This window comes from Geotrypetes seraphini, chromosome 11, assembly GCF_902459505.1.
Source record: "Geotrypetes seraphini chromosome 11, aGeoSer1.1, whole genome shotgun sequence".
NCBI lineage: Eukaryota > Metazoa > Chordata > Amphibia > Gymnophiona > Dermophiidae > Geotrypetes > Geotrypetes seraphini.
In genome coordinates, this window is record NC_047094.1 from 59712525 (window position 1) to 59730840 (window position 18316).

The 18316-nt window shown below is 42.9% G+C and overlaps 1 protein-coding gene across 3 annotated transcripts in view; it reads right to left on the reverse strand.

The window, feature by feature from the left end:
- Positions 1 to 18316, reverse strand: part of LOC117345779 (mitochondrial import inner membrane translocase subunit TIM16-like) — a 638816-nt gene that overhangs the window by 93025 nt on the left and 527475 nt on the right. For all 3 annotated transcript variants that reach the window (XM_033914922.1, XM_033914919.1, XM_033914920.1), the window contains exons 10-12: positions 5295 to 5349; positions 1447 to 1504; positions 909 to 1054 (exon numbers count right to left, since the gene is read on the reverse strand). In XM_033914922.1, the coding sequence (XP_033770813.1) occupies positions 909 to 1054; positions 1447 to 1504; positions 5295 to 5349 (259 nt within the window). The remainder of the gene's footprint in view (positions 1 to 908; positions 1055 to 1446; positions 1505 to 5294; positions 5350 to 18316) is intronic.

The window sequence follows — 18316 nt, forward strand, 5'->3', positions numbered from 1 at the left end:
AAACACTGGTCTAGATGGTTCTACCATAGCTAGCTACATTTAAACCTTATACCTATGCTCATGGACGTATAAGTCTCCTCTGTCTAGGCCCACCCCACTGAATTATGCCCACAGGAGCAATAATCAGTTTCTGAAGGAGCAGCTAAATATAGCCACCTAGATTTTGCTGCTCGATGGAGATATATTTTCATATTGGCTCTAATTTCCAAAGTTATATGACTATAGCCTTTGAAAATTTACCCCTTAAAAGGGCAATTCTAGAACTGCTATAAGCACGTGCAGTTCCGCGCACCTGAACAGGCACTTACACATGCAAGTGTACTAAGCGCTATTCTATCATTTAAATAGTGTAGCACATAACTGCAAGGAGGCTGTACACATGAGTGGAGCATGGGTGGGACACCAGCGTGTCTCCAACTTAGAATACTATAAGTTGCACACACTTTCTCATGGCAAACGTAAGCAGGCCAACTTAGGACAGCCATCGTCGTGGAGTAAGTGGGCATGCCTAAACGTAGGTGCACAAATGATAATATATGCTAGTATTTTATAATGACATCTTGGCACCAAGATGTCATTATAAAATTAGCGATCAACGCACAGTATCAAGATACCTGACTTGAGGCACCAAGTTATAGAATTATCTAATCTAATCTAATCTTCTATTTGTGTGTCGCTCATACCTATACAGGCTCAAGGCGACTGTAAAGAGAGGTTTGAGGGGAGAGAAAGAGGAGGGAGGGAGAGAGAGGAGTTGGATAGTTAAGAGGGAGAGGAAGGGGAGAGAAAAATTATCTCCCATGTTTCTAGTAAATGAGAAGATACAGCGTCTGAACCACGTTTCCCACAAATGACAGAATGTCTTGTCCATTTCCTATACTCTCAGTGTCCTCTAGAGGCATCCTTACCTTACGTGGCACCGTGTAGCTAATGGGTACAACAAAGCCATCTGTCAGCTGCAGAACTCTGACCACCTCACAAGCCATCACATCCACTGCCAGCTTGGGCACCAGAGCCACACCCCGGGACTTGGTCTCTGTCAGACATTGATTTACTGCAAGGAAACAGAAATGAGAAAGTAAGGTAGATTCAGATTCCAACCTGCTATATTCTTACAGTGCACTGTATGCTGGGACATGTAGTTCTGCTGTGTTTTTAAAGAGAACACTGCCAATATGGAGACGCTTGATCAGATGAAGTAGCATTTATTGTAGATGTGGGAGGCAGAACTCTGACGGCAGGTGTGTCTGGAAAAATATTTTTCAAGATTTCTCAAAGAAAGAAATTTAAGCCTATGAGCAGTAATCACAGAACTGCACAAGGTGTTGGCAATTGAGGACTACTGGATCTTCTCAGTCTGCATTATTATGTTCTTATATCCCCCCCCCCCAAGGGGAGTATCGCAGAGTAGCAGAACTCCCTAAAGTAGGATTAAATTTCTCTTACTCTGGGTCAGGGATGGTGTGGATGTGGACACCTCACAACAGGTGATGACGCTTTCTCCCTGAAATAAAAACAAAACAAAACAAAGTCAGTCAACCCTTTAGGAAAAGAACACAAATTCCTTTCCTGTGACCCCTCTATATATTCTCTGTGTGTATGTGTATATTTTCTGAACTTCGGATTTCAGACAAGATCACATGAGACATGTCTGTAAACAGCATGAACTATTGCCCTCTCAGATGGAGACAGTCAGTCGTTGAAGGAGCGGGGGCAATAGTCCATCAAATTTCTTTCTGGAGATTTAAGGGTCATTTCATAAACCAAGTGTAAACCGATGCTTTGGTTTAACGTTTAGAACTGCAGCTATCTCAGAAGGGACCATGTTATGGAAACCATTGATGTGGTAGCACAGAAAACACCATGGTACAGGATGTCAACACCTCAAAATCTCCCAGCTCTCACCCCTCCCCCTTTTACAAAATCACGCAAGAGGTTTTTAGTGCCGGCTGGCATGCTAAGTGCTCTGCACTGTTCTGATGCTCATAAAGTTCCTATGAGCATCGGAGGAATGCAGACAAATTCAGCACGTCAGCCAGCGCTCAAAACTTCTTGTGCAGTTTTGTAAAAGGGCCCACCCCCAAAGCACGCGCACTAAACGCTAACGTGTCCATAGGATTATAATGGACGCGTTAGTGCTACAACGGACCCTCAGATTTTATAAATACGCATACAAGGTAATTCTATAATGTATGAGTGCAATTAATAAGAATTGCGGTGTTTTGAACCTTAAACCAACAAGTTAAGTTAAATTTGCAGCCACAGTTCTCAACATTGGTGGACTTGATTTCCAGATAACTTGGTGGACTTAACTGGGGAGAGGTTATTTATTCACAAGCACACTTATTGACCTAAGGGCAGAGTCAGTGTCTCTTTCCATTTGTCCCCACCTGGCTTCAGGAAAGAAACAGGCTTGGCCCAAACACAGAAAGAAGCTTGAGTAAGAATAATTAAAAAAATTAAAAAAAAAAGTTTGAGAAAACACACTGCCATCATTACATACAATAAATTTAAATAAAAATTTATATACCGCAAATGTACAATTCTTTGTTTACAACTTACATACATAAACTTTGTAAACAGACAATATATCATCCTATATAATAAAACCCTAAGGGTTTCGTGTTCCCTGCCGCCGTGGTGTGTGATCCGTGGCCGTGTTCCATTTTAGAACCCGGCAGCAGGGAACACTCTGGCTACTCCCCTCCTCCCGCCCTCACTCACCAACCGCTGCTGCTGGAGGAAGCTGCAGGCAAGCTCTCTCCCAGCGGCGCCAGAGCCGCATCATCGCCGCCCAGAACCGCTGCCGACACCGCTCTTCAAAGGAGCCTGGTGAGAATAGCGGCCACCTGTAACAAACTTCGCAGGCCGCTCAGCACCTCAGTAGCACGTTTCCTCTGACGTACGCGATCGCGTCAGAAGGAACTTGCTACTGAGGTGCATAGCGGCCTGTGAGGTTCGCTACAGCTGGCCGCTATCCTCACCAGGCTGCAAACGAATATGCTGGACAGGGGGAGCAGGTAAGGGGCGCTAATGGGCCAGGGAGCAGGGAAGAGGGACAGGGGGAGCACGGAAGAGGTGCTGATGGACGGGGGAACAGGAAAGAGGGACAGGGGGAGCATGAAAGAGGTGCTGATGGGCCGGGGAGCAGGGAAGAGGGACAGGGGAGCACAGAAGAGGTGTTGATGGACGAGGGAACAGGAAAGAGGCTGCAAACGAACATGCTGGACAGGGGGAGCAGGTAAGGGGCACTGATGGACCGGGGAGCAGGGAAGAGGAACAGGGGGAGCACAGAAGAGGTGCTGCTGGACAAGGGGGACATAAAAGGAAGCGAGAAGGGCTACTGCTGGACAGGGGGAGCTGGCAAGGGGTGATGATGGACAGCGGAGGAAAAAGAGATAGAAAGAAAGAAAGACAGACAGAAAGCAGCCAAGGAGAGAGAGAGAGAAAGATACATCTATTCTAGCACCCGTTAATGTAATGGGCTTAAAGACTAGTTTCTTATAATCTACAAATATAAAATCAATGATTCATATTAATAGGTTTAGACAATTTAGTATCAAGGAAATGCTTGAAGGGACAGATATGTTTTTAGTCATTCAATGACTTAGGGATCCTTTTATTAAGGCGCGTTAGGCATTTTAGTGCACCTAAAACGCTAATGCATCTACAGGATATAATGGACGCCTCAGCGTTTAGCGTGCGCTAAAATGGCTAGTGCGCCTTAGTAAAAGGACCCTTAGTCAATCTTAAGTCTTTTGGAAGTGCGTTCCATAATTGAGGTCTCACTACCATAAATATTGAAGCTCTAAACATTTCTAATCTTATTTGCCTGAAATCGGAAACGTCAAATAACACAAAGGATGTCCCGGAAACATGAACCTTTTAAAGTAGTAGCCAAACAAAGAGGTTGCTGGTCATGAAGAATTTTAAAGGTTAATGTCAAAATTTTAAATTTAATATGCCAATAAATCAGTAACCAATGTAATTGTTTACGAATCAGCCTAATATGACCATAACGAGGACATCCTGATATACGCCTTGCAGCATTTTGCGCAATCTCTACAGTTCTTAGGCAGGCCTACTAACAATGAATTACAATAATCTATTCTAGGAGCCCAGGTTGGACATGTGAAGGAGATAAAGTGGCATGACATGACAGAGGCAGACTCTCGGTTCACCCAGTTGTCCCACCTAGGCTTTCACTACAAACCCTACCTGATAACTGCACTTGCTCTTCTCCCTCCTTTGCTCTGTATCTTACGCATTCTGGATGCTCAAATTGTGTCACTATTTCACCTGCGAATTCACAAAAACGAAAAAGGAAACAAAAACCAAAATGAAAATGCCTTTAAACCTCGAAAGTGCTCAGAACCAATATATGGTAAGAAAGTGACCAAACCAGGGCAACAACCCCTGTAAGGGCTTTCAAAGAGTCTATCATTGCACCATCCTCAAACGGTAGAAAGGTATTTAAAGTTTGATGAATATCTTTTTTTACTTTTTTTCTTCTTTTTTCTATTAAGTGTCCCTTCCAAAGTAGGCAAAACTTAACTGTGAGTATTTAGGAAGCCAACTTGCTACAGGAAATGCAATCGGTTTAGAAGTGAAGATTCAGGAAGTTTTTGAACTTGATGTTCCATCCAGCATGGGGGTTCTCTGAAGAAACCTGTCGGCGAAACGCGTTAGGAGCCACCTGTATTTGCTGTAGCAAGTTGGCTTCCTAAAGACTCAGTTAAGTTTTGCCTACTCTAAGGTTCATAGTTTTCACTTAAGCATTGGACACTTTAAATGGACATTTAATAGAAAAAAGAAGAAAAAAAGTAAAATAAGATATTCATCAAACTTTAAATACCTTTCTACCGTTTGAGGATGGTGCAATGATAGACTCTTTGAAAGCTCTTACAGGGGTTGTTGCCCCGGTTTGGTCACTTTCTTACCATATATTGGTTCTGAGCACCTTCGAGGTTTAAAGGCATTTTCATTTTGGTTTTTGTTTCCTTTTTCGTTTTTGTGAATTCACAGTACTTTGGGAACTTTCTTTGTTTGAATGTCACCCAGTTATTATATTGGGGACTATTTCACCTGCTACATTCTCTGCTGGTAGAACATTGCTGGCTGTCATCACCCACTCAATGAGCAAGTATTTTCCTGCATATCCTCTGAGCCTCAGTCTTTCTCCTTTCACCATCCTGCCTAATTTTTCCATTCAATAAAATGCTACCAAGATGCCTCCTAGTCCTGGTGACTGTTTTTCCCCTCTCCCATCCCAGACCTCTTGACACCCCTGTTACCTTTCCTGCCAGAACCAACAGGCCAGAGTCAAGATCATACAACGGGATCAGAGTTCTGGAAAAAAGAAAAAACAACAACCATATTTATATAGATATCTCTGTTACACGTTGTATCCCAAAATAACAACAATAACCCGGGTATTTTATTTACTGGGACTTATTAACCACCTTTATGAAAAGATTCACCCAAGAGAGGGTCCTTTAGGTACAGCTTTACATAAAACTTACAATTTTGTTAAGAGTATGAAATATAAGTATAAATACAATCTGTGAGGTACACTTGGAGATGGCAAATTGAAACCTAGTAACAGGACCAACATAAAACAGTAATAATACACATTTAATAGCCCTGCAGTAAGATGAGATGGTTCAAAGAAAATATATTTCAAAGACTGATATCTCATAATACATTTACACAGATTTCTTAAATAAAAAGTTCCACTAATTTGGGTAACCCCATGAAGAGCCTCGAGGGAGTTTGAAATGACTGTTAAGCTCTTAGAATTAGGTTTTCTCTGTTTTCAAGGAGGTCAGGCGTTTTTCTTACTTTGACTTTGTAATAAAATTTCTTTAATATGGAAATCCACTTTTTGTAATGTTGGATCCAAGAATAGTGGACTTGAGAAATGTATAGTTTGAATTTTTCCTTTCAGAAGTTCCTGGCTTTGTATTAGACCATACTATTTCTTTTCTGTACAAACCAAAACCAACCCGGGCTCATCCAGCCACTTTGGAGACTCTAGATAACCTAGTGTTTACTTGATATAATAATTGAAAACTTAATTTAAAACATTTAAAAAAATAAAAGCCCTGCAGAAGAATGAGAAATGATAGATATCAGTACAATACAAATGACAAGGAAGAACATTCAAATATCTTAGGTATAATACGATGTCAGCATAATAGCAATGAAACACCCAATGCTCCCTCTAAGGATTGGCTGGGTGTATGCAAATTTTTTCTCATGTGAGTGGCAAGTTCTTAAAAAATGGTTTTGTATGAGCAACAGGTTCTAAAAACCAATAATTTTCCTGATTTGCAAGTATTTTGTGAGCTACCATGTAAAATCTGTGAGTGATGCTCCTAGAATGTATGAGTGATAGCTCACATGCTCATCTTAGAGGGAACATAGGAAGCACCTAGTATGCACACGTTAAAACATTTGAATAACATAGATATGATGCTAATGCTGTTCCTACGATACAATGAAACATCTTACTGTACTATGTAGCTTAGACACCAAGTGCAGATAAATAGATCAGGACAAGACGGGCAATACATAACATAACAAAGTCAATTGGGATAAATAGAGGGGTGGCTATACTAAAGGCAAGTTATATGTACAGTTTGCTCTGAAGGGTAGCCTGGTGGTTATAGCAGTGGACTTTAAACCAGGAGATCCAGGTTCAAATCTCACTTCTACTACCTCTTTTTGGAGGGGTGGTAGACTCAAGAGCAATGTAAGAAAGTTCTTCTTTACGGACAGGGTGGTGGATGTCTGGAATGCGCTCCTGAGAGAGGTGGTGGAGAGGAAAACGGTGATGGAGTTCCAAAAAGCGTGGGATGAACACGGAGGATCTAGAATCAGAAAATAATAGTAAATATTGAAGAACTAAGGACAGTACTGGGCAGACTTGCATGGTCTGTGTCTGTATATGGCCATTTGGTTGAGGATGGGCTGAGATGGTTTAGATGGGCTGGAGTGAGCTTTGACGGAGACTTCAGTAGATGGAGCCTAAGCACAGTACCAGGAAGAGCTTTGGATTTTTGCCCAGAAATAGCTAAGAAGAAAAATTTTTTTTTTTGATTGAATCAGATTGGGCAGACTGGATGGACCATTTGGGTCTTTATTTGCCGTCATCTACCATGTTACTAAGTTAAATAAAAGAGTAAGGTTTGGTCTCTAAGTTCCAGGGTGTGGAACAAGCTAGTCCAGGTGCAGAGTGAGTGGATAGTGTCACTACACATATTTTATCCCCAGGTGGTGGGATTTATTAGATCCTTGTTTGAGATGGAATTATTAGGATCCCAGAAAATCAAGGGTACATTAAAACACCACAGACTGCACTTGTTAGGTCACTGCCCCTTCCATCTCCCCCACTCCATGATTATCTAGAATTTATTCTAATTCTGATGCACAGTTTCCAAGAATATTGCCTCATCCCTTAAAACACCCAGAGGAAACTTACTACACTACAAGGACTATCCAGAGCTGGAAAAACTAAGAAAGATTATAAGAAATCTACAACCACTACTCCAGGAAGATGAATTACTAAAAGAAGTATTCCCAGCTCCACCTGTGCAGGCCTTCCATCAGCTACCTAATTTGAAACAAAAATTAGTAAAAAGCAAGTTCCCCACACATACCCATGGTGGGACAAACTGCAAACTATGCAAGCACATCTCAAATGATCCCACAGTCACTCATATGGGGAAAACATTCAGCATAAAGGGAGCCTTCACATGTTCATCTTCTTTTGTTTAAATCTTTATTGATTTTCAAACTTTGATAGTGCAATACAATTGGTAAATCATAAATACTGCAAAAATGCACTAACTATACAATTATTACATAAAACAATCATTTACTTCCATCCTCATCTTAATTATTAATACAATAATACATATGATGTGATTTCAATATTATAATTAAATAATTTAACTCCTCAACGTACATTTCTCTTCCCCCACCCACCCACCCACCCACCCTCCCTGGATGTGTAAAGAAATCTAATGAAAAGGGAAGAAAGGGCCGTTGGACGATGGGGACAGGAAGGGAGTGATTAAGGAGGATAAAGAGGTAGCTGAGAGGTTGAACACGTTCTTCTCGTCGGTTTTCACAAGCGAAGACAAATCTAATATACCAGACTCAGAGGAGCTCATGAGTGGGGAACAGGCTGAAAAATTAGAGCACATAGAGGTAAGTAGGGAGGATGTCCTCAAACAGATAGACAGGTTAAAATGCGGCAAATCACCGGGCCCGGATGGGATCCATCCAAGGGTTCTGAAGGAACTAAGACAGGAAATAGCGGGCACAATACAACATGTTTGCAACCTATCCTTGAAAACTGGTGAGGTGCCAGAGGACTGGAAATTGGCAAATGTCACGCCCATCTTCAAGAAGGGATCGAGGGGTGACCCCGGGAACTACAGGCCGGTGAGCCTGACTTCAATTATAGGAAGATTGTGGAAGCTATGATCAAGGACAGCATTTGCGAGCACATCGAGAGGAATGGCCTACTGAGAACAAGCCAGCACGGATTCTGTAAGGGAAGGTCGTGCCTAACGAACCTTCTGTACTTCTTTGAGGGAATAAGCAGTCGGGTGGACAATGGGGAGCCCATAGACATCATTTACCTCGACTTTCAAAAGGCTTTCAACAAGGTGCCACATGAAAGGCTACTTAAGAAGCTGTGGAACCACGGGGTGGGAGGGGATGTGCACAGATGGATCAAGCACTGGTTGTCGGGAAGACTGCAGAGGGTTGGAGTAAAGGGTCAATATTCTGACTGGCGGGGAGTCACGAGCGGTGTACCACAGGGATCGGTGCTGGGGCCTTTACTCTTTAACATATTCATCAATGACCTGGAAAAGGAGGCAAAGTGTGAGGTTATAAAATTCGCAGACGATACCAAACTGTGTGGCAGAGTTACGACCAGGGAGGAGTGTGAGGACCTACAAAGGGACCTGGACAAGCTGGAAGACTGGGCAAACAAATGGCAAATGCGCTTCAACGTGGACAAATGCAAGGTCATGCATATAGGGAAAAAGAACCCGTTGTTCAGCTACAAATTAGGGGGGGTATTGTTGGGAGACAGCAGACTCGAGAGAGACTTGGGTGTGCTGGTGGATGCATCACTGAAGCCATCTGCACAGTGCGCAGCAGCCTCGAAAAAAGCCAACAGGATGCTGGGCATCATAAAGAAGGGCATAGCAACCAGAACACGGGAAGTCATCATGCCATTGTATCGAGCGATGGTGCGTCCACATCTGGAATACTGCGTTCAGTATTGGTTGCCGCACCTCAAGAAGGACATGGCGGTACTTGAGAGAGTCCAAAGGAGAGCAACAAAATTGGTAGGAGGGCTGGAACACTGCTCATACGCCGAGAGGCTGGATAGGCTGGGGCTCTTCTCTCTGGAGAAAAGGAGGCTCAGGGGAGATATGATAGAGACCTTCAAGATCATGAGGGGCATAGAGAAGGTGGATAGGGACAGATTCTTCAGACTGAAGGGGACAGCAAATACGAGGGGGCATTCTGAGAAACTGAAGGGAGACAGGTTCAAAACAAATGCAAGGAAGTTTTTTTTCACCCAAAGGGTCGTGGACACTTGGAATGCGCTACCGGAGGAAGTGATCAGGCAGAGTACGGTACAAGGATTCAAACAGGGATTGGATGGATTCCTGAGGGATAAAGGGATCGTGGGATACTGAGGGAGGAGCTGGGATGTAACACAAGTATAGGAAGTTAATCAGGTAATGAGTATAAACTAACCTGGTCGTGCATGTGCAGGACCGGAGGGCTAGGACTACGATAGGAAGGCAGGACTTAAATGGGAAACCAAGGTGGCAAGGGAGCCCCTTCTGATGATTCAGACAGGTCTTGACCTGTTTTGGGCCGCCGCGGGAGCGGACTGCTGGGCGGGATGGACCTGTGGTCTGACCCGGCGGAGGCACTGCTTATGTTCTTATGTTCTTATGACCCTTACTGTAATGCAACAAAAGTAGTCAATGGACTCCATACATCATTAAAGGACTTACTAGTCCCCAAACGTTCCGCCATCATTCTTTCATACTTATATGTGGTACACACATTTACCCACCAAAAAGTATAATTAATCCTGTCATGGCTCTTCCAATTATGTGTGATCAGTTGAACACCTATTCCTGTCCTGATCAGGAAAAGGCGACTTTTATACTTGTCTAAAGTAGGCTTAACATGAAGTAATGTACCACAAATTACAGTCTCATAGGATAAGAGGATAGATGACCCAAAAATGACATTTATTTGTCCCCAAATTGACTTCCAGAAATTAAGTATCAGTGAACAAAAATATAACAGATGATCCAAAGTCCCTATATTAATATGACAATGCCTCATATTCATCTTCTAATCTGGTATACATCATTCAGTGCAAAAAGTGCAGAGGCAAGTTACATCAATGAAACAAGCCAAATGCTAAAGACCAGAATCAACCTACATAATAATAATAATAATAATTTTATTTTTATAAACCGCCAAAGCCATATTAGTTCGAGGCGGTTTACAACAAGAGCTGGACAGTAAGCGAAAAAGAATAACAATGAAGTCTTTGTCATATTAAAAATGTCATATTAAAAATTGCAATACCAACCAGGATGTCACCTCTGTTGGACAACACTTTGGAAAAACTGACCACTAATATTTGTTACTAGCTGGCCTGTTGAAAGAGCCATGGCCTGTTACTGTAAATCACAAATGGATCCATGTTATTCTCACTGGCAAACACCAGAGGGCACTCTTGGAACAGATATTACCAGATGATTGCAGACTGGTAGGCACAGTAAAAAAACATACTCAGACAGATTGTTGTGTTTTCATTGAAAGTTACCTCTCAAAATAAAGAGGTGAGGTCATCTCTTTTCAAGCTACCATTCCTCATGTTTCAGTAAAACTTTTTAAAAATTAACTTTTGGGGTTTGCACAACTTTGGGGGTTGGCTCCAGATTTGCCTGACAGGTTTATCCATATCTAGGTTTACCCACTGCGAGCAGGGATTTATATTTTCCAATTGTATTCTCTAAGAAAAGCAAGAAAAGCTCCTGCATTCCATTGAATAAGCTCAGGACTGGATCAATCCTGTCAGATTTATCTGGAGCCAAATGGCAATCGTGAAGGGCAAATAGAATTAATTCCCTATATTAGGAGTTCTCAGTCCAGTCCTCTGGACACACCCAGCAAGTCAGGTTTTCAGAATATCTACAATGAATACATATGAGATAAATTTGCATGCACTAGCTCCACTGTATGCAAATCTATTTCATTCATATTCATTGTGGGTATCCTGAAAACCTGACTGGCTTGGTTTACCATAAAGATTTGGCTGAGAACCTCTGCCCTATAGATTTTTTTTTCCAGACACAACAGTAATGTAGAAGAGAGACAATCAGAAATGACCAATGTTCTGCTCCTGGCCAAATTCAAAGGCCACTATTTCATCCTCATCCTCCTTGGTCTATCTGTGGGGTTTGACACTGTAGATCAGGGGTATCAAACTCAATCACATAAGGGGCTGAAATCAAAAACATAGGCTAAGTCACGGGCCAAATTTTTTATTAGGATATTTAGGGACTTTTTATTAAAGTGCGCTAAAGATTAGCACATGCTAAATGCTAAGGCATCCATTATATTCCTATGGGCATCTTAGCATTTATCGCATGCTAAATTGGTTAGTGCACCTTAATAAAAGGATCCCTTAGTCTTAGTAGAAGTATAGGGTTACAACCTCTCCAACCCCACGCCGGCTCTATGGTGTAAATAAAATAAATAAAAAAGACCTTTCCTCTCTCTTTTAGGTCCTAGTTCACGCTCGCTGTCTAACACCAGCTCTGACAGGATACACATTTCAAATCTGACATATTGTAATCACATAATAGAAAATAAAATTATTTTTTCTACCTTTTGTTGTCTGGTCATTTTGTTTTTCCATCTTGGTCCCAGTTTCTCTTTCTGCTTTCTGTCCATTTTTTCTCCTCTTCTCTCTTGTTCCATTCCCTCCTTATGCCTGTCTCCAATGTATTAATTTTTCCCATTCAGCTTTCTTAACTTTTTCTTTTCTTTTTTGCCTCTGTCCATTCAAATCTTGCCCTCTTTCTCACCCTTCTTTTTAAATTTTTTGCTACCTCTCAATTCTCTATCTCCTTTCAGTCCCTAGCTCTCCCATTTCCCATCTCACTCCTTTCCCAGCCTCCTATTTCCTTCTATCTACTCCCCATTAGCACATCTCTCCTCCTCTCTCCCCGTGGTCCAACATTTTGCTCCCTTTTTCTGTTCTTCTTCTCTCTCTCCCCTCTCCCCCCAGCTTGATGCTGAACAATGAGATGGAAGGAAAAGAAAGAGATGCTGCATATCTCTCTCACTTCCACCCCCAGGCCTAACATATCAACTTTTCTCCCTTTCTCTTCCCAACTGTCCCCCATCCCATCTCTTCCCCTGTCTGCCTGCCTCTCCCCAGGTTCATCATTTCTCCCTTTCTCTTCCCAACAGTTCTCCCTTCAAGTATCTCTTTCCCTCTTCTTCCACACCACCCCAGGTCCAACTTATCGCCCTTCAGAACATTGCCCACTATCTCTCTCTCTCTGTCCTCTGTTTCTGGCATCTTAAGCTCTCCCCCCACACCCAATCTGGCACTGTTTTTAATACCCTTCTCCTTCCTACTTAAAAAAAAGCCAAAGCCAAAAAACCAGTTAGTCCAGGAGGTTTCCTCGGCCCAGCATGTCCTCCCCCTTCTCTCTGCGCGGTCCAATGTCACCATGACGCTGAAAAAGTGGCCCGTGGTAGTGCTCCCAGAACTTTCCCTTCTCATGGCTCAGCATGTCTTCCCTCCCATGCCGGTCCGATGTCACATGCTGAAAAATCTGCTGGCCTCGGCAGTGATTCAGCAACATAGTCTGTGGCTCCCCTTCCTGCTTTCCATCTGCCATGGTCTGTCTCCAATGATGAGACTTCCTGTTTCCACAAGGGTGGACCACAGCAGACGGAAAGCAGGAAGGGGAGTCGCGGGCAACGTTGCTGAATCACTGCCGAGGCTGGCAGATTTTTCAGCATGATGGCGACATCGGACCGGTGCGGGAGGGAAGACATGCTGGGCCGTGAGAAGGGGAAGTTCCGGGAGCACTGCCACGGGCCACATAAAACAGCCAGGTAGCCCGAATTTGGCACGCGGGCCTTGTGTTTGATACATGTGCTGTAAATCATTGCCTATGCATTGATATACTGTTCTCACATAGATTTCAGGTCTCTGTTATCTCATGATTTTCTTCCTACCTTTCCCATCGCACCTTTAGCATATTTTTTAGAGGATCCTCCTCTGCTGCCATTCCACTATCAGTCGGCGAACCTCAGGGCTCTATCCTGGGACTTCTTCTTTTCTCCATCGACACTTCTTCCCTTGGTGCTCTAATCTCCTTCCACGGCTTCCAGTACCATCTCTATACTGATGACTCACAAGTTTATCTCTCTATGCCTGAAATTTCTATTGTCTGACATTGCTACATGGACGTCTCGACACCATCTAAAGTTAAACAAGGCAAACACTGAACTCCTTATCTTTTCTCCTAAACTTGCCTCTCCTCTTCCTACATTCTCTATTTCGGTGGATAACGTTCTCATCCTCTCTGTCTACTCGGCTCACAACCTTGAGGGTCATCTTTGACTCGTCTCAATCCTTCTCTTCGCATATCCAACAAACCGCCAAAACTTGTTGCTTCTTTCTATACAACATCACTAAAATTCAGATTTTCCTGCCAAGACCATTGTCCACGCCCTCATCACCTCGCATCTAGATTACAGCAATGTGCTTCTTGCGGATCTCCTGCCAACCCATCTCTCCTCCCTTCGATCTATTCAGAATTCTGCTGCACACCTCGTATTCTGCCAGTGTCATTATGCTCATGTTATTTCTCTCCTCAAGTTGCTCCATTGGCTCCCTGTCTGCTGCCATATACAGTTCAAACTCCTCTTAATGACCTACAAGTGTACTTACTCTGCAGCTCCTCAATATCTCTCTTTTCTTATCTCTCCCTACACCCCACCCTGAGAACTCCATTCTTTGGGTAAGTCTCTCTTGTCGGTACCCTTCTCTATTCCCAACTCTGCCCTTTCTGCCTTGCAGCGCTATACGCCTGGAACAATCTGCCTGAATTAGTACGAGAGGCTCCATCTGCGCCAGTATTCAAATCCAGGCTCAAAGTCATTTTTTCGAAGCTGTATTTAGATACTAATCCTTCCAACTTGTATACACTAAATTTGTTTCTCATTCTCTCTTTAGCCCCTACCATCTTCATCTCTTTGTATTTCCATTCATGAGTAGCATATATCAATTCACCCTTTGTCCTGTGTGTCTGTCATAATTAGATTGTAAGCTCTTTTGATCAGGGATTGTCTCTTGCGTATTTAATATATAGCGATGGTAGCGCTAAAGAAATAATAAATCGTACTAGTAGTAAAACTGAAGGACCAATTTACATGATGATCTGTTAACCCAATACTACGGCAGTACTTGTGTTTTCCTGTCCAGACACTTAATGAGAAGCAATGTACTCAGTTCCACCACCAGGAAATGGGTGTCATATGTTATAAGATATTCACTAACAAACTAATTGATCAAACCAACTATGTCAGTTGAAGCCCAAATGATGACGTTATGACTGACTGTCTTATTTTGGTCATACTGTGAGAAGAGAAAGATCATTGGAGAAGGACATCACGTTTGGAAAGACTGAAGGAACCAGGTGAAAAGGGTGACCTGCAATCAGATGGCTGAACATGTTGAAAACAACCATGGGGATGACGCTGGAGGACCTTACTGGACTAGCACAAAAAATGATTTCTTTTTAGACCTGTAATTCATCAAGTTGCTAGGACTCGAACATGAGTCAATGGCATTTGATTGTAAAAGTCATTCTAATTTTTGTTATTACCTACCAAGGATTATGCTTTTTTCAATCCTTATGTCTAACTCCTAGGAAATGTACACTAAGGCATTGCACTTCTCAACAAAGGAAAAGTCAGAAATCCAATCTGTTGTGTGCTAGCTGGCAATTATTTCTAGTAAGCTGAAGAGCCCTGAAGATCTAGGAGACAGAAAGTGAGCCAGGGGCATGAGAAGGAAACCATGCTATTCAAGTCCCTCTTCTCAGTTCAGAGTAAGCACAGCCGAAATGCCTTTCCATTCTCTAACTCCAGCTGCAGACCATAGTGACCCAGGCAAGGACTTTGCTTTCTTCCCATCAGCTCCATGTTGTGGCAGGCTGGGCTGTCATTGACCAGATTGAGAAACACATAGGCACAACTGGAGAAGGAGATATTGTAAGAAGGGGGGTGTAAGAAAAAGAGACAATACTGTATGGCTTGACCTCTCTCCATCTTCCAGTGTTCCATCAGCTTGGCACCCCAGACATCTTGTTCACCCATAGCAACAGCCCTGCATGACCCCTCTGCCTCCCTGGTTGGGAGGTTGGGAAATGGCTCTGTGGGGAGCAAAGCAGAGGAGGGTCATGGTGGGCATCCAAAAACCTGACCAGCCGTGGAGTACAGGGGTTCTGTTCGGGAGCCATTTAAACTTTCGGTCCAGCTTTAGAACATAAGAACTAAGTCAGACCAAAGGTCCATCAAGCCCAGTAGCCCATTCTCACAGTGGCCAATCCAGGTCACTAGTACCTGGCCAAACCTAAATAGTAGCAACATTCCACATTACTGACCCAGGGCAAGCAGTGGCTTGTCTCATGTTTTTCTTAATAACAGACTATGGACTTTTTCTCCAGGAAACTGTCCAAATCCTTCTTAAAACCAGCTATGCTATCTGCTTTTACCACAACCTCTAGCAATGTGTTTCAGAGTTTAATTAGTCTCTGAGTGAAAAAATATTTCCTCCTATTGGTTTTAAAAGTATTTTCTTGCAACTTCATCGAGTGTCCCCTCGTCTCTATAATTTTTGATGGAGTGAAAAATCGATTCACTTGTACCTATTGTACTCCACTCAGGATTTTGTAGACTTCAATCATATCTCCCCTCAGCCATCTCTTTTCCAAGCTGAAGAGCCCTAACCTTTTTAGTCTTTCCTTATACGAGAGGAGTTCCATCCCCTTTATCATCTTGGTCGCTCTTCTTTGAACCTTTTCTAGTGCCGCTATATCTTTCTTGAGATAAGGAGATCAGAATTGAACACAATACTCCAGGTGAGGTCGCACCATGGATCAATATAGAGGCATTATAACAATGTCTTGTTATCCTTCCTCTTTTTAAATAATTCCTAGCATCTTGTTTGCTTTTTTGGCCGCCGCCACACATTGGGTGGAAGGTTTCATCATATTGTCTACAATGACACCCAGATTCTTTTCTTGGGGCTAAGAAGGCACATAAAAGCTGAGGATGGGACAGAAGAAGATAATTTAGAGGAAAATTTTTTAAAAAAATTTACAGCTTGAAACTTGTTCACTCATCATCTGACTAGAAGTCCATGCAGAGTTCTACTGCATATATTGGGGGCAATTCTACAATATAGGGGTTCTTTTACTAAGGTGCGCTAGCCATTTTAGCACGTGCTAAATATTGGCGTGCGCTAAACGCTAACGCATCCATTATAGTCTATGGACGCGTTAGCGTTTAGCGCACGCTAATACTTAGAATGCGCTAACACGGCTAGTGCGCCTTAGTAAAAGGCCCCTATTTTTTTATGGTGAATGCTTTTTTCTTATGTTTTTAAGCAGTTGGCATCATAATTTTTGGGTTAGATTATCTTCTGTGTCTTTTGAAGAGAGTGTACTATATTGTAAGGGCATAATTAGGTCGCTCAGGTGCCTTCTGAGGTAATGTTACATGGTTCTACTTCATTGGTTCATGATATTTGCCAGTATGATCTTATAAATACTTCCATGATGGTCCTTTTTTTTCTCTTTCTGCAACATATAAGATTTATAAGTTGTTAAATCATTCTTGAAATTCCACTGTTTCCCCCCTCTCTTCTATTTTTACTTTCTTCCATTTTGTCTCTTACTTTACTCCTGAATTTGTTGTTTTCACTTTTTTTGCTGTTCAGATTTTTAATGTTTGTTTTTAATTTTTCTGCTCTAATTTGCACTCTCAGGTCTCCTCTCATATAGTATGTGGTTATAATTGATGGTCAATATTCGAGAAAAATCACAGGCCCTTGACACAGGCAATAGAACTGCTACTTATACTGAACCTGAACTTCCATCTCAATTTGACTTTTGTTTTTAATATTGTTCACTTCAATAAAATAGTTTTATTGCTTCTACTACTGTGTTTCCCCGAAAATAAGACCTACCCCGAAAATAAGTCCTAGCATGATTTTCGGGGTAGGTCTTAATATAAGCCCTACCCCATAAATAAGCCCTAGTCCCTGGAATCGTCGGCAGCAGCTCTTCCCCTCCTCCAACTGCCTCTGTCCCCGCCATGCAGCTGAACCCCCACTGACTCTTCCAACTCTCCCTCCTGTCCGAACCCCGCCAACCCTCCGACTGCGAGATCTACTATCTCCCTCCAAAGAGCAGCGTTGGCAGCACTCTAAACAGGCTTGCTACCTTCTCCTGCCGAGGCATTCCCTCTGCCGTGTCACTGATGATGTCATCAGCAATGCGGCGAACAGAAGTCCCCGGCAGGAGAAGGCTACAAAGCAACCTGTTTAGAGTTCTGCCGATGCTGCTCTGTGGATGGAGGTATGTAGGTCTCACGGTCGGTGGGGTTCGGATGGGAGGGAGGGAGCGATGGAAGGATGGGATAGTCAGTGGGGGTTTGGCTGTGTGGCGGGGGGGGGGGGCTGCTCAAGGGTTCTGCTGCAGCTGCACAGAAGGGAGGGATAGAAGCAGGGCAAGGGTTTTGCTGCACAAGGATGGGAGGGATAGAAAGATACTGTGAACAGTGCAAAGGTTCTGCTGCACAGGGGGATGGGAGGGAGGGAGGGATAGAAAGATGCTGCAGAGAGAAGGCATAAGGTAAGAGGGGAGGAAAGATGCTGCACATGTGGGGGAGAGAAAGGAAATAGGAAGAATTGGGGTGGAGGAGAGGAAGGGAGAGATGATCATTGTACATGAAAAAAATAAGACCTATCCTGAAAATAAGACTGAGTGTGTTTTTTGGGCTTTTTAAATGTATGCTTTTTGATGCTATCAGCAAAATAAGCACAGCTTGAGCTTCTGCAGTTATTATCACTGCACAGTAATGAAATGCTTTTCAACTAGTATATATTCACTGTAGCATGGTCTGGGAGGCAGAAGTCCAAGCACAGATTGTAATTAATTTA